We start from the raw sequence: 17,635 nt of genomic DNA, 5'->3' as shown, positions 1-17,635 counted from the left end.
GCCATTTGTATCTTCAAGATAACACATAGATAGAATTACTATGGTACATAACATAAGTACATGTGATAACACATATAGAATTACTAAATCCAATTAAATATAATAACACATAATATTTCATCAACATGGAAATAAGTACATGTATATATATACACATAGAATGATACAATATATTTTCTCTCTCTCTCAACACATAGAAATAAGTGCATATATCTATATCTCTAGATATACATGTGATACACATAGAATGTCTCTCTAGATACAATTTTCTCTCTCTCTCTCTCAACACATGAAAATAAGTACATGTATATATACATATAGAAATAATTAAGTACATATGTATACATATAGAATCTCTCTCTAGATATAATATATATAGAGAAATAGAATATATAATTACTAAATCCAATTAAATAAATCTAACATGAAATTAGATAAACTAGTAAGATAATACATTTTAATCTAACATATATCAAAAACTATAATAAAAAACTATCTAAAAAAACTATCTAAATAAAATACTAATTAAATTTTAATACATTTAAATCTAATATATCAAAAACTATCTAAAAATAACTAAAAAACTAACAATAAACTATATGTACTTATTTTAATCTAACATACAGCCGAGACTTTGTAAAAAAAAATCTAAAAAATATGGCCGATCGAGAGCAGCAGATCATATCGAGTTCGACGACGGAGGCTGTACGGCATGGGCGCGCGGGAAGAGCGTCGGCGACGGATGGTGGGGTCGGGTGCGGCGGCGGAGACGGGATGCGGCAATGCGGGCCTGGAGAATGGCACGGCCGGGCGGGGGTAGACGACGGCGGCGGCGCGGCAGAGACGAGCTCGACGACGGCGGATGGCGTGGCCAGGCGGGCGGCTGAGCGACGGAGGTGAGATCGAAGATGAACAGAACAGACGTTCGATATATATAGCCTGCGACCCTTTAGTCCTGGCTGGTAACACCAGCCGGGACTAAAGGGCATTTAGTCCCGGCTGGTAATACCAACCGGGACTAAAGGTCCAACCCTTTAGTCCCGGTTGGTCTTACCAGCCGGGACTAAATGTCCTTTAGTCCCGGCTCGTGTTGCCAGCCGGGACTAAAGGTATTTTTTGGCGGGCACCGAAATTGCCGCCCACCCTTTAGTCCCGGTTCTTGGTCTGGGCCGGGACTGAAGCCCTGAAAAATTTGCCAACCCGCCAGCGTAATTGGAAAGGCCTGGGATTTTGTTTTTGTTTAATACTAGGTTAATCAATTAATTCCATAGCAACTTCAATACTTTGCAATATTTATTTTAAAAAATACTATTGATTAACTAATTATTTATTGTAAATAGGAAAATTTTGTAAACTAAAGTTTTTAATTTCTTTTATGAATATAGAATATAAATGTTACTAATACTAAGTATTTTGTTAATGCAAAAATATATTTCTAACTTAAAATTAATAAAACTAATATTATTCGATAGGAAATTTATTATCACATTATTGTAACGTCAATGTTTTAATTTTTTCTCGGTTTTTGACCAAAATTAACAGGAATTTTTTGTTGAACCTATAAAAATAGAGAAAATGTAGTATTTTTTTGTTCTATATCTTTCTCAAATGAAAAAATGGCCTATATAAGGATTGTATATATTGATGAGCTTAACAAACTCGGTATTCAAAACTTTTCAATTTGAGACAATCTAGGGTCCCAAAAACTAGTTTGTAGGCGTCGAAATTTAAAAATCACAAATTTAAACCGTCCAAACTTTCTCAAATGGAAAGTTGACCAAAACAACAATTGTAGATCTTTTTGAGTTTAACAAACTTGGTATTCAAAACTTTTCAATTTGAAGTCATTTAGAGTTCATAATACTAGAGTCAAAGTGTTGTTTTTTTATTTTACCAAATTTGACTTGGTCAAACTTGCTCAAATGAGACACTAAATGACCTCAGATGAAAAAACTCTGAATACCAAGTTTGATCATCTCAGAAAGATCTACAATTGTTACATAGCTTATTTTCCCATTTGAGAAAGTTTTATTAAACACTAGTCACAACTTCTTGAATCTCATATATACTTTCTAAAACTATGTCACACACTTGTGAAATTTAAACTACATTTTGTTCAAGCTTTCTCAAATGAAAAAATGGCCTATATAATGACTGTATATATTGATGAGCTTAACAAACTCGGTATTCAAAACTTTTCAATTTGAGACAATCTAGGGTCCCGAAAACTAGTTTGTAGGCGTCGAAATTTAAAAATCACAAATTTGAACTGTCCAAACTTTCTCAAATGGAAAGTTGACCAAAACAATAATTGTAGATCTTTTTGAGTTTAACAAACTTGGTATTCAAAACTTTTTAATTTGAAGTCATTTAGAGTTCATAATACTAGAGTCAAAGTGTTGTTTTTTTATTTGACCAAATTTGACTTGGTCAAACTTGCTCAAATGAGACACTAAATGACCTCAGATGAAAAAACTCTGAATACCAAGTTTGATCATCTCAGCAAGATCTACAATTGTGAAGTCATAACATATTACATAATATCCGTCTCTAAAACATAATATATTAAACATGCATCGTTGTATCATGCGGGCACAACAGTGAATTTCTTGACGTATGACCCTTGGTTATGATCTTGTCGTAACCATGGAGTGTCTTCATCATTTAACATGATGCTTGGATCTTTCTTCACTATGAAGGGTGGAATTCGGACATTTCTTTCGTAATCTTCTGACATGTCTGACTTGTCTTCAATTCCCACTATATTTATTTTCTCAGAAAGAATTATGTGACGCTTTGGCTCATTGATCATTGAGTTGATGTCTTCGTTTTTTCCTCTCTTTGATTTTGTAGACATGTCTTTCACATAGAACACCTGACTCACATCGGCAGCAAGGACGAATGGTTCCTCTTTGTACCCAATATTGTTGAGGTCCACTGTTGTCATTCCATACTCTTTGTCGACTGTTACCCCTCCTCCGGTCAGCTTCATCCATTGGCACCGGAACAAAGGGACTTTAAAATTAGGTGCGTAGTCTAGTTCCCATATCTCTTCTATGCGGCCATAATATGTTTGTATATTCCCATTTGGATCTGTTCCATCTATGCGAACACCACTATTTTGATTGGTGCTCCTTTTATCTTGGACAACTGTGTAAAATGTATTCCCATTTATCTCGTACCCTTGGTACGTGAGGATATGCCACGATGGCTGCCTAGCCAACAAATACAGTTGCTCATCAATATTGTCATCGCCTTGACATTCTTTTCGCAACCAACCACTGAAACTTTCCATGTGCTGACGCCTAATCCAAGCTTCAGTCTTCCCTGGAAATTTGGATCGTAAGAACTCCTTATGTATCTCGATGTACGGATGCACCAATGATGAGTTCTGAAGAACTGTGTAGTGTGCTTTATTGAAATAATCGTCTTCCATGTCGATATATGTTTTCTTCCCTAAAGTTCCTTTACCACTGAGTCGCCCCTCGTGTCGTGATTCGGGAACACCAATCGGGGCAAGGTCAGGAATAAAGTCAACACAGAACTCAATGACCTCCTCTGTTCCATAGCCCTGGGCAATGCTTCCTTCAGGCTTAGAACGGACTTTCACATATTTCTTCAAGACTCCCATAAACCTCTCGAAGGAGAACATATTATGTAAGAACATAGGTCTAAGAATACTAATCTCCTTCACCAAATGAACTAGGATGTGTGTCATGATATTAAAGAAGGATGGAGGGAACACCAACTCAAAGCTGACAAGACATTGAACCACATCATTCTGTAGAGTAGCTAGTTCCACTAGATTGATTGCCTTCTGAGAAATTGCATTGAGGAATGCACATAGCTTCACGGTGGCTAGACGTACATGTGGAGGTAGAATTCCTCTTAAAGCAACTAGAAGCAATTGTGTCATAAGCACGTGGCAGTCATGGGACTTTAAGTTTAGGAATTTCTTATCTGGCACATTTATTATACCCTTTATATTGGAGGAGAATCCCGATGGGACCTTGATGCTGCTTAGATATTCGAACATGCTGTCCCTCTCTTCTTTGCTAAGCGTGTAGCTAGCAGGACTTAAGTAATGACGTCCATCATCTGTCTTCTCTGGATGAAGATTGTCTCGTTCTTTCATGCCCTGCAAGTCCTGGCGTGCTTCAAGTGAATCCTTTGGCTTCCCGTACATACCCATGAATCCTAACAGGTTCACACAAAGATTCTTTGTTAGGTGCATCACGTCGATTGCGTTGCAGACCTCTAGGACTTGCCAATAGGGTAGCTCCCAAAAGATGGACTTCTTCCACATGGGTGCGTGTCCCTTAGCATCTTTAGGAACAGATTCACTGCCTTGTCCCTTTCTAAATACTACTTTCACATCCTTGACCATTGCGAGTACATCTTCCCCGGTTCGGTTATAAGGCTTCTTCCGATGGTCTGGCTTACCTTTAAAATGCTTCCCTTTCTTTCTTACTTGGTGATTCAACGGAAGGAATCGACGATGGCCAAGGTACACGACCTTTCGACATCTTTTCAAATATATACTGTCAAGGTCATCAAAACAATGTTTGCATGCATTATATCCTTTGTTTGTCTGACCTGAAAGATTACTTAAAGCAGGCCAATCATTGATTGTTACGAACAACATTGCTCGTAGGTCAAAGTGTTCTTGTTTGTACTCATCCCAGACACGTACACCTGGTTTGTTCCATAAAACTAGAAGTTCTTTAACTAATGGCTTCAGATAGACATCAATATCGTTGCCAGGTTGCCTCGGACCTTGGATGAGGATCGGCATCATAATGAACTTCCGCTTCATACATAACCATGGAGGAAGGTTGTAGATACATAGAGTAACTGGCCAAGTGCTATGACTAGTGCTCTGCTCTCCAAAAGGATTCATACCATCTGTACTTAAGGCGAATCTTAAGTTTCTAGCCTCATTTGCAAACTCTAGAAATTCTCTGTCTATCGCTCTCCACTGGGACCCATCAGCTGGGTGTCTTAGCATATTGTCTACCTTACGGTCTTCTTTATACCACCGCAACAACTTAGCATGGTCTTTATTTCTGAACAAACGTTTTAAGCGTGGTATTATAGGAGCATACCACATAACCTTGGCAGAGATTTTCTTTCTAGGACGCTGTTCACCCTCGACGTCACCAGGATCATCGCGCCTGATCTTATACCGCGATGCTTTACATACCGGGCATTCATCCAAATTCTCGTATTCATTGCCATGGTAGAGGATGCAGTCATTAGGACATGCATGTATCTTCTGAATTTTTAATCTCAATGGGCAGACAACCTTTTTTGCTTCGTACGTAGTGATGGGCAATTCATTTGGCTTCGGAAGCATCTTCTTTATAAGGTTCAATAAATTCCCAAATGCCTTGTCGGATATACCATTCTTTGCCTTCCACTGTAGCAATTCCAGTGTTGTACCCAGCTTTTTTTGCCCCTCTTCGGCCGTCGGGTATAGCAACTTCCTATGATCCTCAAGCATGCGCTCGAACTTAACTTTCTCTTTTTCACTTTCCCATTCTTGTTGTGCATCACGAATGGCATCGCCAAGAGCATCACCGAGATCATCTTCTACCGCTACCTCTTCTTCATCTCCCCCCCATTGTAGTATCATCAAAGGCACCATACTGAGCAATAATGCCATCAATGTCTAAATCTTCCCCTTCACCTTCTTCCATCATGATCCCGCTTTCTTCATGCTTAGTCCAACATATATAGTTTGACATAAAACCTGACTTAAGCAAATGTGAATAAAGACTCATTGAGCTTGAATATTTCTTTAAATTCTTACATAGGGCACATGGACAGCACATGAAACCATCCCGCTTATTTGCCTCGGCCACACCTAAGAAATAGTGCAAGCCCTCAATAAAGTCTTGGGAGCGGCGATCGGCATTGTACATCAATGGCGTGACATAATCTGTATTACACGACAAATTATGAAAACCTTGAACATAATTTAGTATTTTATTACACAACATAAATGACACACACATGGTTGATTAATTAACTAAGTCTGGCTACAACGTAAGCAATCCCAACTATCACTAAACAAACTAAAACTACAATGCATTTCAGTAACATAATTATTTCGTGATCGTACGCAACTAAAATAGACAAATCATTCTTCTGTTGAATATCAATAAGCTTCTCCTGCTGGCTCACTGCCTCATCAGCAGCAGCCGCTACCTCAAGCGCACCCAAATTCTGCACGTATGTAGCATAATCTTCCTCCCAGTACCAACCATCGCATCCATTGTCCTTCCACTGTAATTAAAGCCAAAAATTATTTAGTCAAAAATATTCAAGAAAAGCAGGTCAATTAGCCATACAGATAAAATGCGTAAGAAACTCACATCGCGATCCGGGCACTTGTAGAAAACACGACCCTTGTTGGGTCCCTGTCTCTTGACTCGGTACTCCATCACAATCTTCTGCTTACACTTGCCACAGATAATGAGAGGGAGTTCTGGCCTCAGTCGTTTCGCAACCGAACGAGAGGCCGATGATCCGGTACCAGTTGTCATCTACTTTCTATACTTATTTTTGCAAACTAGTGTAAATTTCATATTTTCTAAAATGATATATTTAAACAAAACTAGTATGGATTTCATATGTTTTAATAAATAACCATCCGTACTAGTTGACCTTGCTTACGTGATCATCTCGGCCAGCATTTCTCCACCGTACTTGGCCAAGGAAGAGCTCCGATTCTACGAGAAAGGGAACACGGTCTTCCACGATAGTTGCCGCTCTCCCTCGTAGAATCAAAGCTCTTCCTTGACGTCCGTTACCGCTCGGCAGAGAACATGCTCGCCGACCTGAACACGGTCCGCAAGTTCAACTAGTACGAATTTTCTACAATTTTCTAACTATTTTCTAAGTTTTTCATTTCATGGAAAATTTAATTCTAAAAAATAAAAGGCATGATTTCTAAGTATTTCATTTCATGAAAAAAATAATTCTAAGTGACCTACTCGACATCGGCGAGCTCGTGGGCGTTTAGGTTGCCGATGATAGTAACATTTGTAGATGACATTTGTAGGTCCGAAGTTATCAAATATCTATCAAATTATAGCTCAAAAACATGTTTCAATAAATAACCATCCGTACTAGTTGACCTTGCTTACGTGATCATCTTGGCGAGCATTTCTCCACCGGACGGCACCGTACTTGCTAAGGAAGAGCTCCGATTCTATGAGAAAGGGAACACGGTCTTCTACGACCGTTGCCGCTCTCCCTCGTAGAATCAAAGCTCCTCCTTGACGTCTGTTACCGCTCGGCAGAGAACATGCTTGCCAAGCTGAACACGGTCTGCAAGTTCAACTAGTACGGATTTTCTACAATTTTCTAACTATTTTCTAAGTTTTTCATTTCATGGAAAAATTAATTCTAAGATCACGTAAGCCACCGGGGACGAGGATGGTGCGTGCTCCAGCGAGGACGAGCGAGGCGTGATTTTGATGAACTAATTTAACTTTTGTTTATCCAAACATATATGCAAATCATCATGTGATTTTGAGCTAAAAATGACATATAAAATCATAATAAAGTCCAACATATAAAGTTACACATGCATCTACATCGCAAAATGAGATAAGCTACTGATAAAACATAAGATGATTAAGTTTGTTACCTCCAAAATCGAAGAGCAACACCAATGGAGGGGGAGAGAGCAAGAACAACAGCAAGCTGAAGAACAGAGGCGGTGAGTTTGAATGGAATGGCTCGGGCTCGGGGAGGAAGAAATGAGCTGGATTATAGGCCGGGATAATTAGTCCCGGTTAGGGGTTCAAACCGGGACTAAAGATTAATCTTTATTCTCGGGGAATTACCCAAACCGGGACTAAAAGCTTTAGTCCCGGTTGGTATTACGAACCGGGACTAAAGGTAAACCTTTAGTCCCGGTTGGTAATACCAGCCGGGACTAAAGATCCCTGCCCCGCGGACGACCGTTGGGCAGGGACCTTTAATCCCGGTTGATATTACCAACCGGGACTAAAGGGTCCTTTAGTCCTGGGGACAAAAAAAAATGCTAAGGCTAATGCTAATTTGAAACATCGTTCTAAAGTCTGTTCTCTAGTAGTGCTGCCACCACCGTCGCCGGAGCCCGAGGTGAAGAGGAACGGTTCGTCGAGGTGCTAGGAGCTTGAGTCGTGCGCCGTGCATAAGGTGTCATGATGACGTCATATACGTTCTTTTTCCCTTTGAAAACTAAAGAAGAAATGTCTTCAAATACAAGTACACGTGTCTTATACGCTCTTTTTCCCATTAAAAGAACGGATTTTTATGCTGCTATACTACTATCGGGGCCGGCGGCGTTGACCCTAGAGCTTTGGAAGCATTTTGAGCGATTCGCAAGAATATGGAAACCAAGCGCATGGAGACAGGAAAAAGCAGGGAGTACACTAGGCTCAAACGGAGCTAAACGATGGTCAAAAAAGAGACTCAGAAAGTATAATAGCAACAGCTTATGAAGTATGAACGACGGAAATTCGCTAACTCGCATCTAGTTTACACTGGTTAATCAAAGTTTTATAACATTAATTTAATTAGCAATAACTATACAAATATATACGTTAAATTGAAAATTTATATATTATATGCAGATATTTTACATAGATTTATATACAAGGGTCTCTGTTTGGAACGTGACAAAATTTATATGTTCATGTGTTTTTCTTGTGAAATGTAACTGATTCTTGTGAAAGTTTTGCATTCCAAACAGGCCTGAAAAGCTTAACTTACGGTAAATATATTCCTAGAGTCTGGAATGCTTAAGTGCAACTAAGTGATTACTGTGTGATGGAAGACATTGGGATTTTGAGCTGATGAAGAGTAAATGCCAGCGGTCCACAGATTGAAAATGATAAACCGTCACACGATCATTTCTTTCAAAAGTAACTTCACAGATCTGGCTTTACCAAAAAAAAAGCTCTTCCAATTTTTAATGTTAACTTTACAGGTCTGTGATGTCGCAGACTTGGGCTCGTAACTCTGCATAACGGCGATAAATATTCCTGGAATGTCTCGCCTGGTTTCTGTTTGCACGTTCCAAGCTCGATCGGAGTGCTTGGGTGGGTAAGGATGCCACAAAAATTTTCACAGAACTTGCGCGGGAGTTGTTCCCAAGTATCAATGGAGTTGGGTCGTAGCTTGTCAAACTAGGCGAGTGGCGCAGTCTCGAGTGCCATGGGAAAATATAGAACTTTGATATCATCGCCACCAGCCAACTCGATGGACTGAGAGTAAATACGCAACCATTGATTGGGCGCTGTCTTCCCGTCGTACTTGAAGTGGTTGGACGGCTTGAAAAGCCGAACAAAAAGGAGTTTGTCCGAGAAACATGGGAATCTGTCCGGCGAGATGCCGGCTTCCCTGTACTGTACTCGTAGTCGCCTCTGCCTTCCCTATTGTTATAGTTATGTCCCTGATGACGGTAGGCTGACTGCGCAGCCCCATGATGCTTGTTCTGGTTACCTTGCGGCCCTAGACGTGACAGGGCTGGTACTCGTGGCGCGGCCCCTTGCCGAGAATTGGCGGGAGGGCGCGGATCTAGCCCTCGAGAAGGGTAAGCGGCGGCGGACGCCCCCCTAGCTGCTTGCATCTGTAGGGCTATAGATTCCAGTATGACCTTGAGGCGTCGTTGATCATCGGTTGGGTTCTCTATAGCAACTAGCTCATTTGCTAGGGCATAGACATTGGCATAGGGTGTAGTAAAAAACCTATGGCCAGCTACTTCCATGAAGTCGGCGTCGAGGTTGCATGAGGCAAATGCCCTGAAGGCGTCACGCTCTCAACGTTGCCGTTCTTTTTCTTGATCCTGTTAACGTTGCTCATACTCGGCTTCTGCAGCCAAGCAATGCCGCTCAACTTCTCGGCAGGATGCCTAGTACCGCTCCCACTCTTCCTTGTGATGGTGGGCACGGTTACGACGAGCCTGTTGTGCTCTTTTCTTCCTTTCCCTAGCCGCCTTCTGCTTGTCAGTCTCCCCGTCAGGTGCTGGGGATCCGGGGAGATGTTAGACAAAGTCTCCTCTCCTTCTTGAATATCTGGAGCCTATGGCATAGGGATCTGAGGTGGGTTGACGGCCATGAAGACTTCTCTGGAATGTCTTGGTGCCGAGTGCGTCCCAGACTCTGCAGTCGTCACGCTGTTCAAGATCTCTATGGAACCGTGATTGTTATCAGCTGGAAGAGTACCGTCGTCCTGATAGGGCAGGAGCTCCACCATGCCGACTAGACGAGAAGGATCCGAAGAAGAAGTACTGGGTCGAGCACCCGACCAGTGAACGATGCCTCCCTAGGGTGTGATAGATAAGACTAAGCCCTTATGGGCTCCCGTCAATCAATGGGATCTCTTGCTCCGACTGCATAAGGTAGCTGATTGTATCTTGATAGATTGAAGTTGAATTCTTGAGTCCGAGTGGAAAACAATTTGGGTCTTCGATGCGAACATCAGATGGGATCTCTAACCCGGACAGATCGCTCGTGTCTGAGTGGGTTCTCCACTGCCTTCCGAGTCCGAGTTGGATTGGAAATCGAAAGACGTGAAAATTCCGTGGCGAGAAGATCCAGCGTAGTTGTTGAAGCTGCTGGAGAAGCTTGAGACATCGGGATCTCCATGAGACGGCTTTGAAGTTGGCCGTCGTCATCGGCAGTGCAGATCCAAAAGCCGAAGATGAAGGTGGATCCCGCCGAGAAAATCATGTTGTCGAGGTCCGCCGAGCTCTCGATCTCGATTGTTTCATTCAATTTTAGACATTTGTTGCTGTGTTTGGTCCAGTGATTTTAGGTTCCAATCCACAGCTAAAGTTTCTTCCAGTGTGTTCTCGTTATTTTTCAACCATTAGATCTCACCGAAGGAACAGCTGTTATTTTTCTCAAGCACCATAAAATTTTTATGTTAGATATTCTCTAAAAGCATTTATTGAGTGCTCAAAAAAAATTTAATAAGCCCTTGCCATCTTCCTTGCCCAAGGGCCTTTAACATTGTAGAGATGTCCCTGCTTGACAGTTCTTTTTTTTTGCACAAACTGGCAAAGTTTTTTTACGAACACGAGGTTGATATATGTCATTGTCTATCCAGTTGTGATGAGTGATTATCGGGAGATGATCGGCTTTGGTTGAGTTTAGAGACTAACTATGGCGTGACCATGTGTGTACAACATGTCTCTTGGCTTTGCCGGTGTGCAGGTGTAGAGCACAGAGACGGTCGACACACACAGAGAAGGTCAAGTAGAGACGTGCTGTGTCGATGGACTAGGAGCGATGAAGGACGGACGTGAGGCTTGGACCAAGGGGCCAAGATGGCCAGAAGACTTATCGCGGGTGGCTGACACTTGGGGACATCAACAAGCAAGAGCACATGAGGAGTAGACTATGTTGACCAAGTCAAGACGGCAGTTGACCAAGTCAAACGGAGGGGCAAGAGGACTTGGTGATTGGGTGGTTGATGACGATGGTGACATATATATGTCGAGATCGTGGAGGAGGCATAGTGGATACGCTTCTCTAGGGGGGTTGGTAGTTTGGGCCTCAAAACCACCGGTAGACGGTTTTTGGGTTTAGGCCTCAAAACTTGATTGGAGTTCCGGCGGGAACGGAAGGGGGAACAAGGTGTCATCGCAAAGCTTGCATCGAGATGAAGCAATGTCGTGAAGAGCCCGTGGCCATCAAATGCTTGGATCTCAAGTTGGATCATTTTACCCCTGGGTTAAGTGGTTCGGCCAAAATATTTAAGGGCATGTTAGGGATTGTGTAATAGTGCCCATCTCTCCGGTTGTCATTCTCTAGGTTTTCCCACTCTCTAGTTTCCTAGTTTACTGTTGTTGAGATTCACAGTGTGAGAGATTGATACTTTTTCTATGTTTAATCTTTCCTCTATAAGACCTAGATCTGGTTGATCTTCAGCAATAAAGAAATCATGTCCTCTAAGATCTGAGTCTATGTTCTTGCTTTGAGTTGGTTTTGGTTTATCTTCTCTGGCTTCACTCCCTTCTCCGTTTCTTTAGATTTTGAGCTCCTACGGTCTTAAGAGTTGTTCTGAGGGCTTGGATACATGCAAGGACCCTAGATGAACATATCTGCTAAGTAATTTGGTCAAACTCATCTTGAGCACGAAAATCCACCCTTAGGAGGAAATTTGAGAAAAACCCAACATCTTTGATGGATTTTAGATTAGCAGCGATTCATGAGTTTCTGGGTGTTGACCTCTATGGAATACATCCACAACATCCTTAGAAATATCTCTACAAAATTTGAAGTCCATCGGAGTTTGTTTAAATCGTTTTTGACTTTTGGAGGATTTTCATGGGCTGCTGGAAAATGTTGAACCAGCCAAGCCAGATTGAAGAACCAGATTAGCTGGATTATGTTGCAGTTTCAGTGCAGTGATGTTGCAGAACCGGCCTAGACGTGATGCAGAGCCAGCTTAGGTGGATTTGACTGGCAGTGTTGCAATATCAGGCTTGGTCGTGTTGCAAACCGGCCTAGCCAGATTTCCTGCGGTTTGCAGCGACGTCTTGTGTGTTTTGGAGTTCTTTTGGTCCGTTTCGAGATCCGCTTGTTCCGTGGGTTCCCAGTTGTGCTCAGAAAGGTTTCTCAACTCTCTAGTTACCCATTGGCGTGGAGGGTTTTGAGTCGGACTCTTGCTTCATCGTGATTGAAGTTGAGAGCTCCGTTTCAGGTTTCGTTGTGGCGTGTTGGTTTTCCGCTGCTGTGGTGTCCAGAGTGTGATCTTTGGTCTTCACCAAAAACATCCAGCCAGCAGTTGGCTCGAGGGCATCACTGTTGAGAGGTTTGGTGTTTCAAAGGGTGATTTTGGGACAGAGGCTATTTCAGAAGAAATTTTGAATTGGCTTCCATTCATCTCCTCTGGTTGTCTTTCTTGGTCCTTTATTTTTCATTTAGTAGGAAGCAATGTATAAATATTTACATGGGAGTGTACGTCAATGAAAATATGAAGAAACAATAGGAAAAAAACAGTAGCCTATGCGCTAATCTACTACTCCAATTTCTCTCGTGCTAGTTGGAGAATAGAGAGCTGTTTTAGACCATTGCGGATCACCTCCCGGAACGGTGGTTCTTAAAATGCAACTTTACAGATAGACTTAACTTTGTGTATATACAATCATATATGTAACTTTTTTGGGGGGGAGGGGGGCCAAGAATATTAAGGTACATAGAACAGTAGCATCAGGATTTCCATTCTTCTATCTATCTATATGAAAATTTTCATCTATATGAAAAATTTCATGTGCATACAGACCGATATAGATGAGCGTAAACCCGCTTGGTCCTGTGAACAATGATGAGGCTCAAGCCGGCTCCAATAACGCACAGCAACGACATAATCAGAGAGCTGACAAAGAAGCAAACAGACCCTTCACACTTGAGTCCATCAGCAAAAAAGCCTGCATTGTGAAGCAACCTTGGAGACGCCAATGCCATGACCTGACGATGTTGGTGAGCTTGTGTCTCAGCTTCATAATCATACAGGGTACTCGTAATAAGGCCTGAGAAGATAAGGGATCCTGTGGGGTTTGCTAGAGCGAGAAAATTGTACATTGCACCAAAGTGTTTTATGCCGAAAAGTTCAGAGACAGCAGCCGGCACAATGGCCCAATGAGCTCCATATCCGAGTCCAACCAGGAAGGTCCCGATATACATGGTTCCTGGCCAAGCCATAGCAAAGAGGAAATGTGCAGTAGCAATCAGGATCTGAGAAACTGCTAGTGCTATGTGCCTTGGATACGCAAGTTGCCTGATTAAAACACGAGATAGCCAGTCAGGAAGAAAAAAAATACACAGAAGAAGTGACTGAAAGTGAATGGTAGATAATCAAATTGTAATGTCTTAGCTTAGTGTTGATACCTGACGATGATCTCAGAGAAGTAGCCACCTCCAACACGGCCAAGGAAGTTCCATATGCTCGTCAATGACACGAAGATATGCACATCTTTGAATCCAACAGCCTGGCTCATCTGACCCAGATTGTCCATCACTGTCAGCCCTGATCCTGACCCAAGCAAAAATGACATCCAGATAAGCCAAAAATCAGCCTTCCCCAGTGCCTCCATCATGGTGAAGTTCTCCCCTAGGTGTGGTCTCCTGTTCCTCCTTTTAGATGGAGGCAATGCTGCGTCAATGTCCCCACACTTGTCTTCCACCTCACTTAAAATGGCCTGTGCATCTTGTGAAGTGCTTCCCTCTCCTGTTAGTGGTTCAGATTCAGATAGGAGGGCCTCTCCAATCGGATACTCAGTTTTCGACATTAGCGTCAAGGTCACAGGGATCGCGATCGGCGAAACAAGAAGGACGAACAGAATCACAGTGAGAAAAACTACCATATCGTCAGACAGTTGCAGGAAATCTTGGACTAGTTTGACACCAGCAAGATATGAGGCGAGAAGCAGGCATATGGTGTAGATGAACACGAAGCTATTCTTGTCAGATGGACGCGCCTGCAGGTGACCTCCAACTGGCCTGATAACAAACATCATAGCAATGGCAACCAGCGATGGACCAACAGCGATCATCAAGATAAGCGAAGCCTGGTCTGTTGTGTGCATTACTGTGTAGACTTGTGTCAGAATAGCGCTGGTTAGGCCCAGGAATCCTTTCAGGATGCCCACCATTGGGCCCCTGCTCCTCGGGAAGTTCTGGACGCATGTCACGAGCGAAGCTGTGTTGAAGTATGTGGCGCTGTTGTTTCCAATGAATATGAGAACGCACATCTGAATAACAAAACAATGAAGAATCATATGTTAGGTTCCATATATCTTTGCTTCGCTCATTTGAACGTGGTGAAATGAACACTTAAAAAACATTAAAGGTTCCCAATTTTGTAAGGAATCATGGATAGCGGTGGATTGTATTGCTCAAGTTTAATTATCAGAAGCTCATGCCTGTACCATTTTTTCCTCTCTTGATTTTCTTACGTGCAAACATGACAATTCAGAAGTAGATGGCTTCATTAAACAAAGCAAAAGAAAGCAAGGTATGAATTGGATGAATTATGTAAATCTCATCTAGGAAAACATAAATTTATTTAAAAGTAGTATCCAAGCTAACTCAGGGATAAAAAACCAGGGGAGATGCAAGGAATATGAAAACAAAACAGGATTTGCTGATTCTCTCCATCAAATCCTATGCTCAAGCGAACAGGACTCCAGCCAGTGGTTGGCGCTCGTAAGTCGTAAGTAGCACCCTAGCAGCCCCGGTTGGATCCCTCATGGGGACGAATTGTTAGGCTGGGTTGCAAAATGAGTCCCTCATTGACAACCTAAAGTTGGTTCTGTACTACCAGGGTTCAGGTGGTTTTGGTCCGATGAAGGCTGAGTTTTTTTCTTTTTAATGAAATGTTGTGGGGGTGGTAATCCCCACCGACCGAGTTTTTTTTTTTAAAAAAAAATCCTATCCTCAAACTTTTTAGGGTTCCTTGCTTTGTTCTGCCCAATTCGAGCTGGCACTTCGGCTTCATCTTCTCCAACTCTAAAGAGATCACTGTGCATGTGCGCATCCAACACAGAAAGTTAAACTTGATAGTAGTACATGATTTGCGTGAGATCACTAAGTGCTAAGCAGGCATTGAACTCAGCCACTTATATGTATGTGAGTCAATCGTTTAGAATACGGTTTCCACCATCCACCTAACGTGTACTGAATTTACTATATGTGAGTCACATAAAGTGCTTTTGATCACATTGACAACAACAATGTAGCAGGAGACAAAACTATGATGATCTGCTAGTTACCCCATAAGCAGACCGAGACAGACAGCTCTCTACTAGGCACACAACATAGCGAACTGTCTTTGGATGGATTAGGAATAGTTGTTAGTCATGGCTAAGCAATAGCCATCTAAAAGTTAGCCAACTAGTTGTTAGCCTATATATGTTTGGATCATGGGCTAATAACATAGGAAGTGAGAGGAGAGAGAATATGAGATATAGCACTTTTAGCCCCTTGACAGTTGGTTTTGAAGGACTAGTGAAGTAACAACTATAAGTGGATTTTGGCTACCCTTTAGCCCACCCATTAGTCCTCTTGTTTGGATCCTTAAAAGCTAAACTTTAGCAATTTGTTAACTCATGGGATCCAATAAGACCCTAACATCTCCGATGCTAAATTTCAGGATGGTAACAATTTGAATATGGACAAATAAAGGTAGCAGCGGTTAGCTGTCCCTGTAGGGGGTTGGACGGAGCGTGGTAGCACAACCATAAAAAAAAGAGATTTGTATATGACCCCCACATAAGTGATCGACAAAGACGACCTAAATAATAGTTGAGAGGAATGCACATCTATGTGAGTTGGTCAATTTGAGAAGCAAGCATCTGATTATAGAACTCATAAATCATCATCACTATTATTCCCGTTCAGACTTTAGACAGACCATTCTAACATAAGTTGCATCGTCTCATCATTAGGGTTTTCGGACCGAGAGGTAGCATCACTTCTGAAGAACTAACCATTTTGAGCACAACAAGGAAGAAAGCTTAAGAATTTTTGTTCATTATTAACATGCTCCTCGTATATGCGATGGACTTGCTTTTACCAATCTTAACGGTTGTCCCCGAGGAATGGAGCAATTTGGCAGACAACAAAATTGACAGCCTGCGCTGTAATTTAGAAACACGTCTCGTATCCAAAGTTCAATTTTAAAAGAGTAATAGATCCTCATAACACTAGCTTATTGATGAATTAATAAACACAAAATAGAGTGATCATCAGCCAATGAATAATAAAGCAGTAATGATATATAGAAGATTCCATTTTTCATCAAACAGCAACCAAAAAAAGAACCAACGCAACACAAGCAGAGGATGCATGCAACCAAAAAAGAACCAACACAAGCAGAGGATGTCACTCACCATCCAGAGGTTCAGCGGCGGCGCCTGCCTGGCGACGATGAGCCAGAGCCAGCCGTAGCCGAGGAGGTTCTGCGCCGCGCCCATGAGCAGCATCGCCCACGCCGGCAGCGCGGCCGAGAGCGTGCCGGCGACGACGCCCACGTAGCCCCCGAGGTTCTTGGCGACGGCCAGCGCGGCCACCTGCCGCTGGTTGTACCCGAGGCTGGCCTTGAGCACCGGCGAGATGGCGCCGAAGAGGTAGCCGACGCCGGCCATGGACTGCACCCACATTGCGGCCACCAACACCAGCCATCGGTTCCTGGAGAAGGCCCTCAGCCTCTCCGCGAGCTTCCCCATGGGAAATGGGAATGAATGACCCTGCGCCTGCGTTTGTTACAAAAGGATGTTTTTTTCTCTCTCTGTTGACTGTCTTTATGCTTGCTGGAGCTGGGGCGAGACTTCACGCAATGCACTTGGCTGACAAGCTAGCTTATGAATGATATATTAAGTAAATAAATAAATGCTAAATTATGCATAGAGCAAAAAGAATCTACAATCTGATGCACGCGTAATATTGCGACATTGCGACGTGTCCTGTTTGTGACCTTTGCAAACAGTTGTAGGCTACTACAGACTACGATTTCGCCAATTTATTGTGATATATATGTTTCACATGTAATGTTCGTTGTAAGCACTTGCTTTACTTTAATAAGAGCACAGTAAGGGCCTGCACCCTCCTGTTTTCCTAAAAAAAGGTGA

The 17,635-nt window shown here is 42.3% G+C and overlaps 1 protein-coding gene across 1 annotated transcript; it reads right to left on the bottom strand.

Moving 5' to 3' along the window:
• Nucleotides 1-13,083: 13,083 nt before the first annotated feature.
• LOC136496870 (protein NUCLEAR FUSION DEFECTIVE 4-like) lies at nucleotides 13,084-17,334 on the bottom strand. Its single transcript, XM_066492638.1, has 3 exons — nucleotides 16,898-17,334; nucleotides 13,896-14,758; nucleotides 13,084-13,785 (listed from the first exon to the last, which is right to left on the bottom strand). Exons 1-3 carry the CDS (start codon nucleotides 17,231-17,233, stop codon nucleotides 13,275-13,277), a joined length of 1,710 nt encoding a protein of 569 aa, XP_066348735.1. The 5' UTR covers nucleotides 17,234-17,334; the 3' UTR covers nucleotides 13,084-13,274.
• Between the last annotated feature and the right edge of the window lie 301 nt (nucleotides 17,335-17,635).

Source organism: Miscanthus floridulus, chromosome 12 (genome assembly GCF_019320115.1).
Source record: "Miscanthus floridulus cultivar M001 chromosome 12, ASM1932011v1, whole genome shotgun sequence".
Lineage (NCBI taxonomy): Eukaryota > Viridiplantae > Streptophyta > Magnoliopsida > Poales > Poaceae > Miscanthus > Miscanthus floridulus.
Note: the sequence above shows the minus strand (reverse complement) of the source record. Positions and strands in the feature narration are given on the sequence as shown.